General features: G+C 41.7%; 2 protein-coding genes across 2 annotated transcripts; both read right to left on the bottom strand.

Moving 5' to 3' along the window:
• Window positions 1-902: 902 nt before the first annotated feature.
• On the bottom strand, window positions 903-6,836 carry LOC133152856 (gastrula zinc finger protein XlCGF57.1-like). The gene is made up of 3 exons (XM_061276799.1): window positions 6,697-6,836; window positions 5,484-5,593; window positions 903-5,340 (listed from the first exon to the last, which is right to left on the bottom strand). Exons 2-3 carry the CDS (start codon window positions 5,584-5,586, stop codon window positions 3,566-3,568), a joined length of 1,878 nt encoding a protein of 625 aa, XP_061132783.1. The 5' UTR covers window positions 5,587-5,593; window positions 6,697-6,836; the 3' UTR covers window positions 903-3,565.
• A 3,356-nt stretch (window positions 6,837-10,192) lies between these two features.
• LOC133152855 (gastrula zinc finger protein XlCGF57.1-like) lies at window positions 10,193-15,688 on the bottom strand. Its single transcript, XM_061276798.1, has 3 exons — window positions 15,592-15,688; window positions 12,801-12,910; window positions 10,193-12,659 (listed from the first exon to the last, which is right to left on the bottom strand). Exons 2-3 carry the CDS (start codon window positions 12,901-12,903, stop codon window positions 10,876-10,878), a joined length of 1,887 nt encoding a protein of 628 aa, XP_061132782.1. The 5' UTR covers window positions 12,904-12,910; window positions 15,592-15,688; the 3' UTR covers window positions 10,193-10,875.
• Window positions 15,689-18,402: the final 2,714 nt, after the last annotated feature.

Raw genomic sequence — 18,402 nt, forward strand, 5'->3', positions numbered from 1 at the left:
CATGTGAAGGCTTATGGAAGTCATAATAAAATCAGAATCAGCTTTATTGACCAAGTTTGCGCATGCCAAACAGCGAATTTGACTCTGGTTGATCTCAGCCTCTGTACAACATTTAAGATTATTCGGGTAACTAACAACAGTCTGTGTGGCATCATAACATTTGCATATGAAACGAGGGTGGCAGTTATTCTAAAGTCACAGAGCGGCTCTGATATGCGTCCTGTCACTCATGTAACCGCTAGTGTTGGCTCGTAAGTGAACGATTCGTTCAAAATAACGAATCCTTTCAGTGAACGAGAGTTTTTTCAGTTCATATGACTTCAACCAGTAAGTATCGGTAATGCCCATTGAAGCTGATGCCACCTCGCCGTAAAACAAGAAAATGCTCGTTTTCTCCAAGCTAACGGCTAACTTTATTGCATGAAGGGACGCGCCGTTATGCCAAAACGGGTAGCTTATGCTTCTCTTTGGGGAATCTTTATTTCATAACATAGTAGTTTTTAAATGACGTGTATGCATTTATACGCCTAAATATTATCCAATATATCTACTGCAATTTCACATTCGATTGCTGGTTTGAAATTTACTTTTAATATAATAATAATAATTATTATTTTAATATAATAATTATTATTATTATTATTTTAATAGACATTTATATTAAAACTTGTTTTGTTTTATTCCTTGTTTTTATATTCTCCAATTAAAACAAAAATCAGACATTGGGTTAACTCAGTGCTTCTCAATTATTTTCTGTTACGCCCCTCCCTAGCAAGAAGAAAACTATTCGCGCCCCCCCCTCCCCACCGTGACTATCTTAATTTGTCTTGTAAGTCGTAAAATGTTGACTGTCGCAAACGTGACAGAAGTAACAATGAGAGCGCCACTGCCGCCTGCTGTAGTAGATGCGCAATTACATTTTATTCTAGTTCTGCCAAAAAAAAAGCCTGTTCCCCAGGGGGGCGCGCCCCACTATTTGAGAAGCACTGGGTTAACTGCTTTATATGACAATATGTATGTGTTTTACATGGTTATATGAGTTGGTGTCCCCCAAAATAACAAATGTCGGCATAACGTTGTTTTTTTTTTTCAACCTTTTATTCAAACACATTTGGTATAATAACACCATCAACTTCAAGCCAACAAATACAAAATTAAAACAGCAATGTCGGCATAACTTGTGTCGACTGGCAATGGCATAGCAGCAAAGCTGTCTGTCACTCACTCGTGAATCTTCGCGAACGACCAATCAGCAGCGAGCGTTAAATGAAAGAGGGACTTTTCAAGCAGTGACGTAATTTTCCGTACAGTGACGCAACATCCCGTTCACGACAGGGTGAGACACTGTTGTCAACGAATCAGTGTGTGTGTTGTATTATAGAAAGAAACGTGTGAATTACCCGAGACAATTATTATTATATATTTATGCGTAATTGTATTGTTTGACGTACTATATGGGTTGATTCCACGGGATGTTGTAATATAGAGAAAAATGTGTGCGTTGCCGTTGTTGACATTACCATGTGATTACTTGTTTTTTTTGTCTGTAGTTGTGTGTTATTGAAGTAAAAAAAAAGAAAGAAAGAAGGGTCAGTGTGTATGTGGGGGCGGGGACGACTCGTCGAACGATTCGTTTGAACGAATCTTTTGAGTTAACTGATTCTAAAGATGCAGTTCACTTAAAGAACTGGAGTGCACATCACCAATGTCACCTCCGTGGCCATGACGTCACCTACCCGATGATGACCGGTCTTTGAAGTTCACGTGTCCAGATGAGCTCGTCTCTCCATGCGCTGAAGATCTTCGCCATCGTTCTCTTAGCTGAGTTCAAATAGCTCGCGCGCCGCTGTCCAAAAGCCGCCTTTGTTAGCCGAACATCCAGTGGCGTAGCCAGGATTTTTTTCAGTCGGGGAGCACGCCCACAGGAAAAAAAATCGAAGATCACCCACGCTTCGCTGATCGCTAAAACAACATCCGGGTCCGGGAGGCAAATGGATAACATCGCGCACATAGAATAGCGCAAGCACATTCGTGCAAGACTGAAAGAAAAAAACGGCATGAAAATGAAGAATCGAAAAAGCTCGATTTTTTTCAACCGGGGCCCGGCGAGAAACGTTTTTCATGCTCAGTTTGTGGCCAAAAATTCTCTCAGAGGAACCATTTAAAAAGGCACACAAGAATCCACACTGGCGAGAAACCTTTTTCATGCTCAGTTTGTGGCCAAAGATTTTCACTGAACGGAAGTCTAAAGATTCATACAAGGAGCCACACTGGTGAGAAACCTTTTTCATGCTCAGTTTGTGGCCAGAAATTCTCTCACAAGGGAACCTTAAAAAGTCACACAAGAATCCACACTGGCGACGTTCTTCAAAAAAGATTTTAATGTCTTCAAAATAATTCAAATGATATTGGACAGTTAAATATCAAAGTATTAAATGTTCAAAATGTCTCCCTTCAACATTGCAACGTCACACAAACTTAAGAGCTGATACTATCAAGTCAGGGCTGGTTAGGTTTTAAGGTTGGGTCTGAAACCAGGAAGAAGGTGGTTAGGGTTTATAGTTTGGGTTGTGGTTTTATGAAAGGGCTGATGAGGGTTTCAAGAGTATTGTAGACGTAATAGTGATGAATTAGATTCATATAACGTCCCTGCTCCTTTAAAATGCACCTTTTGGTAAATATATTTCGTTTCTACCGCTAATAGTGGCACTTGTCTTTGTCCTTGTCTGTTATTTATCCATTTTAAAATGTGGCACTTGTAGTCTTGCATTCTTGTACGCTGCTGTGACAAGTAAATTTCCCCGCTGTGGGATAAATAAAGTTCTACCATCGTCATCATCATCAAATGACAGAAGATTAATAGTCTTAATTAGGATCCTATAATTAAAATTTAGATTTAAATTTAAAAATTTCATACAAATACAATTAGGTTGAGACGTCAATACTGTGAAGTAAACAACTTTTTAATGAAATGTCTTAATACACCTCAAGTACATTTTAACATGTTATTAGTAAGGTAACAAAAAAAACTGTTGAAGAAAAATGGGGGATATCCAACACTATTTCATTTTTTTTTTAATCCACATCATCATCGGTTTAAAGTCCGCTTTCCAGGCATGAACATGAAAAGCTGAACAAAACAAAATCCTGAACCACCACTAATAAGAACCAAGCAACTTGCCCTAAATATGAACACACAACTAAAAACAAAATAAACTTCAGGTATCATGAAACATACAAAACTATTATCATCCCGAGGCCGCTTAATTTTATTTTCAAATTCATAGGTAAAACTAAAATGAATTGAACTTAAAGGAAAGGAGTTCAGCATCTCAATCAAAAGGTGCATACTAGAATAGAACTATTATTGATGCATAAACTCATAAAGTCTGCTCAAAAAGAAGGTGCGAACTCCATGGATCATTGCTCATCTCTCCAAAACACTCAGAATTCTTAATAGAGACTCTTTGGCAACTGACTGAGCAGGCAACACGTTTCTCTCCAGTGTGGGCTCCTGCGTGCCTGATTAAGCTTACCCTGAGAGACTGTTTGGCCGAACTGAGCATTAAAAAGGTTTCTCACCAGTGTGGATTCTTGTGTGCCTATTTAAATTTCCCCTGTGAGAGAATTTTTGGCCACAAACTGAGCATGAGAAAGGTTTCTCGCCAGTGTGGATTCTTGTGTGCGTGTTTAAATCTCCCCTCTGAGAGAATTTTTGGCCACAAACTGAGCACGAGAAAGGTTTCTCGCCAGTGTGGATTCTTGTATGACTGTTTAAGTTTCCCTTTATAGAGAATTTTTGGCCACAAACTGAGCATGAAAAAGGTTTCTCGCCAGTGTGGATTCTTGTGTGCCTATCTAAGTGTCTCTTTATAGAGAATTTTTGGCCACAAACTGAGCATGAAAAAGGTTTCTCGCCACTGTGGATTCTTGTATGACTGTTTAAGTTTCTCTTTATAGAGAATTTTTGGCCACAAACTGAGCATGAAAAAGGTTTCTCGCCAGTGTGTATTCTTGTGTGCCTATTTAAACTTCCCCTTTCAGAGAAGTTTTGGCCACATACTGAGCATGAAAAAGGTTTCTCACCAGTGTGGATTCTTGTGTGCATATTTAAACTTCCCCTCTGAGAGAATTTTTGGCCACAAACTGTGCATGAAAAAGGTTTCTCACCAGTGTGGATTCTTGCGTGCGTATTTAAATTCCCCCTCTGAGAGAATTTTTGGCCACAAACTGAGCATGAGAAAGGTTTCTCGCCAGTGTGGATTCTTGTGTGCCTATTTAAACTTGCCCTCTCAGAGAATTTTTGGCAACAAACTGAGCATGAAAAAGGTTTCTCACCAGTGTGGATTCTTGTGTGCTTTTTTAAACTTCCCCTCTCAGAGAATCTTTGGCCACAAACTGAGCATGAAAAAGGTTTCTCGCCAGTGTGGATTCTTGTGTGCGTATTTAAACTTCCGCTCTGAGAGAATCTTTGGCCACAAACTGAGCATGAAAAAGGTTTCTCGCCAGTGTGGATTCTTGTATGATTTTTTAAAGATCCACTCAGAGAGAATTTCTGGCCACAAACTGAGCATGAAAAAGGTTTCTCACCAGTGTGGTTTCTTGTGTGCGTATTTAAACGTCCCCTCTCAGAGAATTTCTTGCCACAAACTGAGCATGAAAAAGGTTTCTCACCAGTGTGGATTCTTGTGTGCATATTTAAACTTCCCCTCCGAGAGAACTTTTGCCCACAAACTGAGTATGAAAAAGGTTGCTCACCAGTGTGGATTCTTGCGTGCATTGTTAAAGATCCACTCTGAGAGAATTTTTTGCCAGAATCTGAACAGGAAAGGTTTTTCTTTCTTGTGTGCATTCTCATGTGTTGTTTGAAACTACTGCTATGAGGAAAAAAAAATCCACAGTGAGAACATTGCCTGTGTTTGTTTTGAGAGTCATCATCATCAGCAGCAGCAGGAACATGTGACAACACGTCATCACTATCTGATAGTGGAGCTGCTTGTGATCCCCCACAGTGGTCTCCATCACCTTCTCTGGTCATATGTGGACTTGAGCTGCAGCCTGGAGGCTCCGCCCCTTTGCTCACCTCACGTTGAGCCTCATCTAAACGCTTCACAAGTCCACCAGTCAATGGCATCTCGCAGGTATCTTCCTCCTCCTTTTTGATGTCGCAGGAGTCCTCTTTCTGACAAGGCCGCTCCGGCTCTTCCTCCTCTCTCATAGAGCAAAGAAACTTCTGCTCCATTCGTTCATTGACGTGGTGGACCTCTTTGCCCACATCTTCCTCTTTAATGCCTGTGCGGTCTGGCTCCTCGTGCTTAGGATGAATAGCTTCACTGATGTCTGCAAAACAGGACAAACACATATTAACAATGAAAGTTACAGTTGAAGAGAAACTGGCAAAAAAACGATACAGGCGCTTTTTCAATCGGCATACGACAAATGATTTCGATAGAATTCATAATAGAAACTAGACGTGTACTGACCTGCTCTGCGCAACACAACATAAGGCTGCAGCCAAAGATGTTCCAGTTGTCGACGACTGCGGTCCTTTTCCTTCACGTACTTTGCTGTGGTCCTTACAGACATTTTCCCACTGCAATCACAAAACTGGTTCAACGATATTTGGCTAACAAAAGTGTCTTTAGGTCAGCGGCAAGCGAGCTATTTGTTGAAGTAATTGAAATATAGGTTATCCCGTATTTACGCAATAGTATTTTGTGTTGTGCTAGATAGTTTGGCAAGAAAATAAACTTAGCGAAAGACCGGCGAGTCGCTCGCATTGTTCTACAACGCCTATGTACCTCGGAATTCCTAACAAAACGAAAATAGCAGGCGCAAATCATGGTCAGGTTAGACAAACTCATGTTCATATGTGTGTAAATCTTCTTATTTCATATAGAATCGATCTTTATTGTCATTGTCACATGTACAACGACAATTATATAAACATGACTGCTCAATCAGCACACAGAGCTGCGTAACCTTCCAATAGATACCAAATGGTCAGGTGACCACACCAAGTAGTCAGAAATTTGCCTTATAAGGACATCCTTTTGCTTTCCCGCCTTTTCCGGACAGTACAAAACCTTCTCACCTGGAAGGTGGGGGTTGTTGTTTGGTCTGCTGGATTGCCACGTGTACTGACCGCCATTATACAACCCAAGATCCTGCCAATAAATCTTTGTTTTTCTTTCTCAACGACGGACATCTCAAACAACACGCAATATGCGTCCACTTCGACTTGTTTTGTTTACAACTTGAACTTAAAGCGATCCAATACACACATAACCACATTTCATGTAGATCGGACCTGTTTTAGCAAACGTGATTACGCGTTATCATCTGGTAGAGTGCATGATTCAAGAATTTTACTGGCCATGTTTGAGCGTGCCAAATATGACTTCGGTACGAAGGCATTGAGACTGAAAATCGGGAGCATGCCTGCCTGCAACCATCACTGCTAATCCTCGACTTTGACTATTTCCACAGTACAGTATCACTCTTGGTACAGGCAAGAACCAGCATGTGATGATGGCTCATTTGAGAACCAACATTCGTCGAGGATTAATCACGCTAAATAGCATAACGTTAGCACTGTGCTAGCTACCACGCTAATGAAAGCGACCCGCACTTCTGTACAGCAACCAAGCAGTACTACAAATAAGGTTGCATATGATCACTTAGGTCGCAACTTACCTCTTTCGTCGTTGCGGTTGTCGTGTAACTAATGTTACTGATCCACCACATACGTTGCGTGTTTATCCGGATGCAGCCGAATGGAAGGCGACGCGCTTCTGTTTGAGGATTTCAACCACGCGCGGTTTTGTTGTAGTCGGTTTACTTCCTGCTACGTAATGATGATGTCATTTGAGTGAGGTCCCGGATGCCCTCTAGCGGAAGACACTGGGACGTTTTTATGTTGTTGACCAGCAAAGTTGGAGGCGAATTACACTCACGTAATTGGCTGTATTTTGCAAATATACGGCCCAATCGTACCTGCGAACCGACCAGGTGACAAGCAAAGACCATCCACTCTGATTGGTTAGAGGATTTGTGAATTGTCACCCTGAATGCAATAGTTTTAGGAAAATGTTTTCATTGCACTGCCGTTGACAAGAAAAGCTAAAGAGAAGCAAATGCACGATATTGGCAAGATTACGTTCTTCAAAAATGATTTTAATGTCTTCAAAATAATTCAAATAATCTTGCACAGTTAAATATCAAAGTATTAAATGTTTGAACTGTCCTCCCCCTTCAACATTGCAACGTCACACAAACTTAAGAGCTGAACTCTGTAGTTACACTGTCAAGTCAGGGTTGGTTGGGTTTTAAGGTTGGGTCTGAAACCAGGAAGGAGGTGGTTAGGGTTTATAGTTTGGGTTGTGCTTTTATGAAAGGGCTGATGTTTCAAATGAGGGTTTCAAGAGTATTGTAGACGTAATAGTAATACCGTTTTTTTCCGTGTATAATGCGCCCCCATGTATAATACGCACCCTAAAAATGGCATGTTGATGCTGGAAAAAAGCCTGTACCCATGTATAATACGCACCCAATTTTTTTTTTTTTTAAGTCCCAATGATCGTCACACACGCAGGGAGGCAATGGATCCCATTTTTATAGTCTTTGGTATGGTCTTAACTAGGCTGGATGTAATTTTTTTTGTTGGCGTTGATTTCTCCGACTGCCCGTAAAGGCACCACCGCGCTCAGTGCGCACATGTGAAAAAGACGTGCGGACGTGAAAAAGGCGGCTCTGTATGGGAGAGACGTTGAAGAGGAATAAAAACACCCTTGGAAACCAAAACTTGCCCCTCGTCGTGACTCGGAGCCGCAACAAATGTTTCGGATTTGTGTAGGGTACATTGTGACAGCAAACGAGCAGGTGATCGAGCAAGCCTTGTCTGATACAAGAGCATTGCGGTCGTATGGAGCGTGTTTGAAGTGAACAGCAGAGACGAAAGGAACAAGGCAAAGTGTTGTGAAATAAAATATGACCGACCTGTAATACGCATTTTGTTATTTGCTGATTGAAACTGCTAATTAAACTGTGAATTGAAACTAATAGGAAGAAAACAACTCTCGCTCTTTATATAGCTGACGTGTCTTGCGCATCCGTTTTGCGCATCTGTAATGGCGGCCTCCGTATGACGTCCGGTCCGCGATGGAGATTAAAAAACAAACAATATTTGACAATAACACACCATCAAGGATTGCACCATCGCATCAAACGATGTGTCGCCAATTATGAATTTTACTGACTAAGTGTGTTGGGCAGGATGGCTGAATACGATGCGCGATTGACAACAAGAAGAAAGGTGATTTCAAGTTTTATTTCGAGGGAGATTTGTCATGTCTCGTCCCCAGTTTTGCTATGTGTCTAGGTTGCCATAGTTTCTGTTCGCGTCGCCCCTCTCTTCCTGTGTCACCTCAATCGATGTAACGTGTTTTGTATTTCAGTCCTGTCTGCCCCTCGCTCACCGTTGGATCATTGCATGTGTTACTGTCATGATGTCTGTTTGTTTTCTGTTCCTGTCTTTGGTAATGTCACCCTGTCTTTTTGTTCCACGACTTTGTCGGTCAGTCCTATTGTTGGTTTTGTTGTACCATGACTTTCTTAAAAAAATAAATAAATAAATAAAAATTAAAAAAAATTGTACCCATGTATAATGCGCACCCCAGATTTTAGGACAATAAATTAGTTAAAATTTGCGCATTATACAAGGAAAAAACGGTCAATTAGATTCATGTAACGCCCCTGCGCCTTTAAAATAATAATAATTCATTAAATTTGTATAGCGCTTTTCAAAAACCCAAAGACGCTTACAGGGAACAAGGCAAAGCCATACATGAGGGGAGGGGGACGGGGAGGAAACAATCGGGTAAACTTAAGAAGAGGAAACCAGTTATAGGTAGGGGAGGTCATGAGCTTGGGAGAAGAGGTAAGTTTTTAGACGGGACTTAAATATGGGGAGTGTGGGTGAGTCACAGACAGACTGGGGGAGAGAGTTCCAGAGTCGGGGTGATGTGCAGGAGAAGGCTCTGTCACCGAAGGATTTGAGTTTGGATTTTGGGACGTCAGACGTTAAGTATTGGAGGATCGGAGGGGACGGTTGGGGCAGTAGGGGACAAGGAGGTCGGATAGGTACGTGGGAGCCAGGTGGTGAAGGGCTTTGAAAGTGAGGAGCAGTATCTTGAAGATGATTCGCTCCTTCATGGGGAGTCAGTGAAGAGAGTGGAGAACAGGAGTGATGTGTTCACGGGACCGGGTGTGGGTAAGGAGGCGGGAAGCAGAGTTTTGGACTAGTTGAAGTCTATGGAGTGAGTGAGCAGTGATTCCAGTGAGAAGGGAGTTGCAGTAGTCAAGCCGGGATGAGATGAAGGCGTGGATGAGAGATTCAGCGGCAGTGCCGGATTTTAGCGATGCGTCGGAGGTGGAAGTAGGAGGTCTTGACAACTGAGCTGACATGAGGTTGAAAGGACAGTGTGGGGTAAAAAATAATGCCAAGATTGCATCACGATAGGAGGCGATGTGTTGTTTAAAGGTTTCGGCATGGACGGTGAGGCGGGTTCTTTTGTAGAGGCGTTCGAGTTGACGGCCAGTCTGTTTCATGGTGCGGAGTTCCGGTGTGTACCAAGGGGCAGAGTTAGTGAATGTAACAGAGGAAGTTTTCCAGGGGGCTAGGGAATCAAGGGAGTCAGAAAGGATGTTGTTGAGCATGGTGGCAAGGTCATCAGGGGAGGAAGAAGTGGGGTCGGAGGGAAGAGCAGAGGATAAGAGCTGGCAAAGCAAGATTGGGTTTACAGTCTTGATGTTGCGGTGGGAGATGGTGCGTTTTGTGGATTTATGCGGCGAGGGAAATGCACCTTTTGGTAAATATATTTCGTTTCTACTGCTAATAGTGGCACCTGTCTTTGTCCTTGTCTGTTATTTATCCTTTTTAAAATGTGGCACTTGCAGTCTTGCATTCTTGTACGCTGCTGTGACAAGTACATTTCCCCGCTGTGGGATAAATAAAGTTCTATCATCATCATATGACAGAAGATTAATAGTCCTAATTAGGATCCTATAATTTAAAAATAATTTCATACAAATACAATTAGGTTGAGACGTCAATACTGTGAAGTAAAAAACTCTTTAATGAAATGTCTTAATACATCTCGAGTACATTTTAACATATTAGTAAGGTAAAGTAACAAAAAAAACTGTTGAAGAAAAATGGGGGATGTCCAACACTCTTTCCTTTTATTGATCCACATCATCATCATCATCGGTTTAAAGTCCGCTTTCCAGGCATGAACATGAAAAGCTGAACAAAACAAAATCCTGAACCGACACTAATAAGAACAAAGCAACTTGCCCTAAGTATGAACACACAACTAAAAACCAAATAAACTTCAAGTATCATGAAAAATACAGAACTATTATCATCCCGAGGCCGGTTAACTTTATTTTCAAATTCATAGGTAAAACTAAAATGAATCGAACTTAAATGAAAGGAGTTCAGCATCTCAATCAAAAGGTGCATACTAGAATAGAACTATCACTGATGCATAAACTCATAAAGTTTGCTCAAAAAGAAGGTGAGAACTTCATGGATCATTGCTCATCTCTCCAAAACACTCAGAATTCTTAATAGAGACTCTTTGGCAACTGACTGAGCAGGCAAAAAGTTTCTCTCCAGTGTGGGCTCCTGCGTGCCTGATTAAGTTTACCCTGAGAGACTGTTTGGCCGAACTGAGCATGAAAAAGGTTTCTCACCAATGTGGATTCTTGTATGCCTGTTTAAGTTATGCTTATGACTTTCTCGCCAGTGTGGATTCTTGTGTGCCTATTTAAGTGTCTCTTTATAGAGAATTTTTGGCCACAAACTGAGCATTAAAAAGGTTTCTCGCCAGTGTGGATTCTTGTATGACTGTTTAAGTTTCTCTTTATAGAGAATTTTTGGCCACAAACTGAGCATGAAAAAGGTTTCTCACCAGTGTGGATTCTTGTGTGCATATTTAAACTTCCCCTCTGAGAGAATTTTTGGCCACAAACTGAGCATGAAAAAGGTTTCTCACCAGTGTGGATTCTTGTGTGCATATTTAAACTTCCCCTCTGAGAGAATTTTTGGCCACAAACTGTGCATGAAAAAGGTTTCTCACCAGTGTGGATTCTTGTGTGCGTATTTAAATTTCCCCTCTGAGAGAATTTTTGGCCACAAACTGAGCATGAAAAAGGTTTCTCACCAGTGTGGACTTTTGTGTGCGTATTTAAACTTCGCCTCTCAAAGAATCTTTGGCCACAAACTGAGCATGAAAAAGGTTTCTCGCCAGTGTGGATTCTTGTGTGCGTGTTTAAATCTCCCCTCCGAGAGAATTTCTGGCCACAAACTGAGCATGAAAAAGGTTTCTCGCCAGTGTGGATTCTTGTGTGCACATTTAAACCTCCCCGCTGAGAAAACATTTGGCCACAAACTGAGCATGAAAAAGGTTTCTCGCCAGTGTGGATTCTTGTGTGCCTATTTAAATTTCCCCTCTCAGAGAATTTTTGGCCACAAACTGAGCATGAAAAAGGTTTCTCACCAGTGTGGATTCTTGTGTGCCTTTTTAAATGGTTCTTCTGAGATAATTTTTGGCCACAAACTGAGCAGGAAAAAGGTTTCTCGCCAGTGTGGATTCTTGTATGATTTTTTAAAGATCCACTCAGAGAGAATTTCTGGCCACAAACTGAGCATGAAAAAGGTTTCTCGCCAGTGTGGATTCTTGTATGATTTTTTAAAGATCCACTCAGAGAGAATTTCTGGCCACAAACTGAGCATGAAAAAGGTTTCTCACCAGTGTGGATTCTTGTGTGCGTGTTTAAACTCCCCCTCTCAGAGAATTTCTGGCCACAAACTGAGCATGAAAAAGGTCTCTCACCAGTGTGGATTCTTGTGTGCGTATTTAAACTTCCCCTCTCAGAGAATTTCTGGCCACAAACTGAGCATGAAAAAGGTCTCTCACCAGTGTGGATTCTTGTGTGCCTATTTAAATTTCCCCTGTGAGAGAATTTTTGGCCACAAACTGAGCATGAAAAAGGTTGCTCACCAGTGTGGATTCTTGCGTCCATTGTTAAAGATCCACTCTGAGAGAATTTTTTGCCAGAATCTGAACAGGAAAAGTTTTTGTTTCTTGTGTGCATTCTCATGTGTTGTTTCAACCTACTGCTATGACGGAAAAAAATTCCACAGTGAGAACATTGCCTGTGTTTGTTGTGAGAGTCATCATCAGACGCAGCAGCAGGAACATGTGACAAGACGTCATCACTATCTGATAGTGGAGCTGCTTGTGATCCCCCACAGTGGTCTCCATCACCTTCTCTGGTCATATGTGGACTTGAGCTGCAGCTTGGAGGCTCCGCCCCTTTGCTCACCTCACGTTGAGCCTCATCTAAACGCTTCACAAGTCCACCAGTCAATGGCATCTCGCAGGTATCTTCCTCCTCCTTTTTGATGTCGCAGGAGTCCTCTCCGTCCTCTTTCTGACAAGGCCGCTCCGGCTCTTCCTCCTCTCTTATAGAGCAAAGAAACTTCTGCTCCATTTGTTCATTGACGTGGTGGACCTCTTTGCCCACATCTTCCTCTTTAATGCGAGTGCGGTCTGGCTCCTCGTGCTTAGGATGAATAGCTTCACTGATGTCTGCAAAACAGGACAAACACATATTAACAATGAAAGTTAGTTGAAGAGAAACTGGCCAAAAAACGGTACAGGCGCTTTTTCAATCGGCATACGACAAATGATTTCGATAGAATTCATAATAGAAACTAGACGTGTACTGACCTGCTCTGCGCAACACAACATAAGGCTGCAGCCAAAGATGTTCCAGTTGTCGACGACTGCGGTCCTTTTCCTTCACGTACTTTGCTGTGGTCCTTACAGACATTTTCCCACTGCAATCACAAAACTGGTTCAACGATATTTGGCTAACAAAAGTGTCTTTAGAACAGCGGCAAGCGAGCTATTTGTTGAAGTAATTGAAATATAGGTTATCCCGTATTTACGCAATAGTATTTTGTGTTGTGCTAGATAGTTTGGCAAGAAAATAAACTTAGCAAAAGACCGGCGAGTCGCTCGCATTGTTCTACAACGCCTATGTACCTCGGAATTCCTAACAAAATGAAAATAGCAGGCGCAAATCATGGTCAGGTTAGACAAACTCATGTTCATATGTGTGTAAATCTTCTTATTTCATATAGAATCGATCTTTATTGTCATTGTCACATGTACAACGACATTTATATAAACATGACTGCTCAATCAGCACACAGAGCTGCGTAAGCTTCCAATAGATAGATACCAAATGGTCAGGTGACCACACCAAGTAGTCAGAAATTTGCCTTATAAGGACATCCTTTTGCTTTCCCGCCTTTTCCGGACAGTACAAAACCTTCTCACCTGGAAGGTGGGGGTTGTTGTTTGGTCTGCTGGATTGCCACGTGTACTGACCGCCATTATACAACCCAAGATCCTGCCAATAAATCTTTGTTTTTCTTTCTCAACGACGGACATCTCAAACAACACGCAATATGCGTCAACTTCGACATGTTTTGTTTACAACTTGAACTTAAAGCGATCCAATACACACATAACCACATTTCATGTAGATCGGACCTGTTTTAGCAAACGTGATTACGCGTTATCATCTGGTAGATTACGCGTTATCATCTGGTAGAGTGCATGATTCAAGAATTTTATTGGCCATGTTTGAGCGTGCCAAATTTGACTTCGGTACGAAGGCATTGAGACTGAAAATCGGGAGCATGCCTGCCTGCAACCATCACTGCTAATCCTCGACTTTGAGTATTCCCACAGTACAGTATTACTCTTGGTCCGGGCAAGAACCAGCATGTGATGATGGCTCATTTGAGAGCCAACATTCGTCGAGGGTACTCAAGCTAAATAGCATAAAGTTAGCACTGTGCTAGCTACCACGTTCATGAAAGCGACCAGCACTTCTGTACAGCAACCAAGCAGTACTACAAATAACGTTGCCTATGATCACTTAGGTCAGTGGTCCCCAACCTTTTTTGCGCCACGGACCGGTTACATGTCAGAAATATTTTCGCGGACCGGCATTTATATGAATAAATCAGCGGCGTAGCCCACAGGAAAAAAAATCGAACATCACCCACGCCGTTCGCTGATCGCTAAAACAACATCCGGGTCCGGGAGGAAAATGGTGAATGGATAACATTGCGCACATAGAATATCGCAAGCACATTCGCGCAAGACCGAAAGAAAAAAAACGGCATGAAAATGAAGAATCGAAAAAGCTTGATTTTTTTTCAACCGGGGCGCGGCGAGAAACCTTTTTCCTGCTCAGTTTGTGGCCAAGAATTATCTCAGAAGAACCATTTAAAAAGGCACACAAGAATCCACACTGATGAGAAACCTTTTTCATGCTCAGTTTGTGGCCAAAAATTCTCTCAGAGGAACCATTTAAAAAGGCACACAAGAATCCACACTGGCGAGAAACCTTTTTCATGCTCAGTTTGTGGCCAAAATTTCTCTCAGAGGAACCATTTAAAAAGGCACACAAGAATCCACACTGCCGAGAAACCTTTTTCATGCTCAGTTTGTGGCCAAAGAGTCTCCATTGGGCATTCTGAGAGTGTTGGGGAGATAAGTAATGATTCGTGAAGTTTTCACTTTCAATTTGAGCAAACTTCATGAATTTTTGCATCGATGATAATATCGTGAACTGGTCTCGGGATGATAATAGTTTTGTAGTTTTCATTATACTTGGTGTTAATTTTGTTTCTAGTTGTGGTTTTTAACAGTAGTATATTTAATATTCAGGGCAAATTGCGTAGGGTCTATTAGTGTTTAGGTTTTAGTTTTGTTCAGCTTTTCATGTTTATCTTAAGGTTTTTGCCCCCATTTTTGTCAAGACGTTTTGAACAATGTGGAATGATGTGGAGAAGTATTGAATCATATGGAATTATGTCAAATGATATTAAACGATGATGAATGATGACACGCGTCATGTGATACACTTTAAGAAATGGAGATCCATGAGATCACTCTTATTTATTCATTGTTTGTGCCTTCTTGGTTTTATTTTTTGGTGTTGTTTACTTGTATGTATATTGTGTACTATGTCTTGTCACCGTGGGAGAGTGGGAACGTAATTCCGATTTCTTTGTGTGTCTTGGCTTCTAAAGAAATTGACATTAAAGCAGACACTGATGTAATTCCCAACCTTTATGACACAAGTAAGTTAAGTATCACAAACACCATATCAAAGTCAAAGTTTGCTTTATTGTCAATTTCTTCACGTCAAGACATACAAATAGATCGAAATTATCATTAGTTCATTTGATACTTTCCTGCTCTCCTTGAGTGTGTTTCTAACACCAATTCAGCAGTAAGCCTAACTCCTGCTAAGGTAGCACTGAGTAAGGGTATAGCTTCCAAAGCTCCTTTTTATTGCAGTGTTCTCCCAAAACATGGAGTAAAACTGAGAAGCAATACAGAAAAAATACGACATAAACATTCATACTTACAATAAAGACTCCTCATAAATAATGCGAAAATATGATAGAGCTTTAAGGTATAAATGGAAACTTACAGACGATGATGTCGAAGGCACAAACAGAAACAAGGATGACCATGGACGAACACTTGACTAGCACTAGCTGCACACGGCTTGTTGTGATTAAAATAAAACGGCCGACGGCCGACTTCCTGCTAGACATCGCCTACGGCCGACTTCCTGCTAGACATCGCCTTCAAAATAAAGGTCTATCTATCAAATGCAATATAAACCAATATAATACAGTCAAACAGACAAGTTTCAGGGCAGAACAGATACCACAGCATTAACCTCAAATTAATCAAACAGATCACATACACTAAAACCAGACCTAATTTTGACATTGAAGGCTTTGGCCACCAGTGTGCGTATGAAGTGGCGGGCTGTGCATTTCACACCGAGGCCTTCAGTAGTGCTCCGTCTGAATCAATCCAACCCTAAATAACTTACCCTACTGGCCCGAATATAAGACGGGTTTTTTTGCATTGAAATAAGACTAAAAAAGTGGGGGTCATCTTACATTCGGGGTCTAAACATTATACCTATTTACAACGCTAGATGGCGCCAGATATTTTTAAAGCGAAGGGCATATACTCTTATTGTGCCCTACGATCGGCAGGTACGCTCATATGTATGTATGAATGAATTATCCGTTGCCAGCCGATCGCAGGGCACACCGAGACGAACAACCATCCGGACTCACACCTCGGGGCAATTTGAAGTGCTCAATTGGCCTACCAAGCATGTTTTTGGGATGTGGGAAGAAACCGGAGTTCCTGGAGAAAACCCATGCGGGCACGGGGAGAACATGCAAACTCCATACAGGAGTGGGAGAAACAGCAACGTGTACACATTCTGTTATACAAATTCATATACTTTTTCATGGTCATATATGTGTAAATACTCTTATTGTTTGATATAAACATGACTGCTCATTCAAGGGGACAGATACAATACACCAGAGGTGTCGAACTCTAGACCTCGGGGGCCACGCTCCAATATGTTTTCCGAGTTACCCTTGTTAAACACACCTGAGTGAAAAGATCAGTTCATTTTCACGTTCTGCAGGAGCCTAACGTTTGACACAGGAGCACTTAACGAGGGAATCTTGGAAAACATGTTGGAATGCGGCCCCCGAGGACTGGAGTGTGACACCCCTGCAGTACACAGAACTGAGCAACCTTCCAATACACATGGGCACAAATGAGACACACACACACACACACACACACACACACACATTGGAGTGCAAGTGTTTCCATTTGTTGAGGCTGATGATGAAAGTAAACACAATTTATAAGAAAAAAATAAAGGGGTTGGAGGGGTTCTGCATACCACTCAGAAAGCAGGTAGTTGTGCCTCTGGTTCAGATACTTTGCTTTCAGGTACTTTATATTATTATACTTTATATAGTATTTTTCACCTACACACAATTGTCTGTCTTTTGTTGACCAAAGACAAACAACAAGTTTCTCTTTGGTAACGCGCCGTGAGTGGCTGCTTGCCAGCAGTGTTCTCTCTTTTCCTCTTTATTTCCTTCTTTTCTCCTTTTTCTTTCTGTCTTTTTGTCCATTCGGCGATGCTGGTGCCTTCTACCGCACCTCGGTATCACTTCGGATCGGATATTTTATTTTCTTTATTTTTTTTTTCTTCCTGGGACCGGGATCATCCGTCGAGACCGGCGTAACTCTACGACGGCTTCCTGCTTATCCGGCCAGTGATGACCGGGTCCCTCGCCTTGGCCTTGCAGCCGCAACCCCTGTGGGGAGTCCGGTCCCTCGTGCTCGTCGGAACAGACTTTCGCCGTGCTAGCCCCGTGGTGACCATCTGCACGTGCCCCGACTGGGTGCCACAACAATGATGAAACATCCTTGAAAAGCTGATTTGGGGGAAAACGTTCAAAAGATATACCTTAAAGTCTCCACTTTAATCACGTATTATTCCTCAGACCCCCTCATTAGTGACATGTTTATGGTCAGTGTTAGGGTGGTGCTCACTCTAACTTATTTTGCAAGAACCACACTGGAGTCAAGTTAGTCATTTTAGGCACCTGCAGGCGGAGAGTTCACTCGTCGCTGTGCTCACAGCGATGGTCGAATGAAGTCTGACTCAGGCCTCGTCAGGCGCTTATTTATTGAGAGAAACAAAGTGGGGTTGAAAGTGGGGGTTTGGGAACACACAGGTTGGGGTGAAGACGGTCCCCTGCTGATCAAAGCATAGCAGGGGACCTTTTACGACGTTCTGTAAACAAAGCAACTTTGATTGCTTCCTCTGCAGCTAGTCAATAAGTTGAAATGATCTTAGCACTTTGGTAAACTAATTTTGTCTAGACAGGACAAATTAGTTAAATTATTACAGGTTACATTCCAACATAATCATACGATGAAGATATTCTGCAAACCCTAACAGTCAGTTATTTCCAACAACCCTTAACAATGGTGGTAGTCGGTATGCCACTGCAAATATACAGTATGAAATCTCGTGTATGACATTTTCTGAACAAAACAGATTTTTGACAATGGCGTCTTTTTAAACGCCATGGCTGGTTTGAGAACAACAGAACCACACAGACAAACTTGAAGTCTTATAACTTTTTTTTTATGGATAACAGGGCATTCCAAATCACAGCATTCTGGTATGTCTCAACAAATTACAGCAAGACAATAAAAGCACTTGAATGCATCCACACACAGACATACAAATTCTCTCTCACGCACACATATATACACACACGTAAACACACACAAGTACATATATTGTACAGACCAGAATAATTCTGAACTTCAAGGAAGTACCTACAGAAAACAGGAAGTGGACAGGCGGTCATTACCATTGACATAAATGAAT

Source organism: Syngnathus typhle, linkage group LG4, assembly GCF_033458585.1.
Source record: "Syngnathus typhle isolate RoL2023-S1 ecotype Sweden linkage group LG4, RoL_Styp_1.0, whole genome shotgun sequence".
Lineage (NCBI taxonomy): Eukaryota > Metazoa > Chordata > Actinopteri > Syngnathiformes > Syngnathidae > Syngnathus > Syngnathus typhle.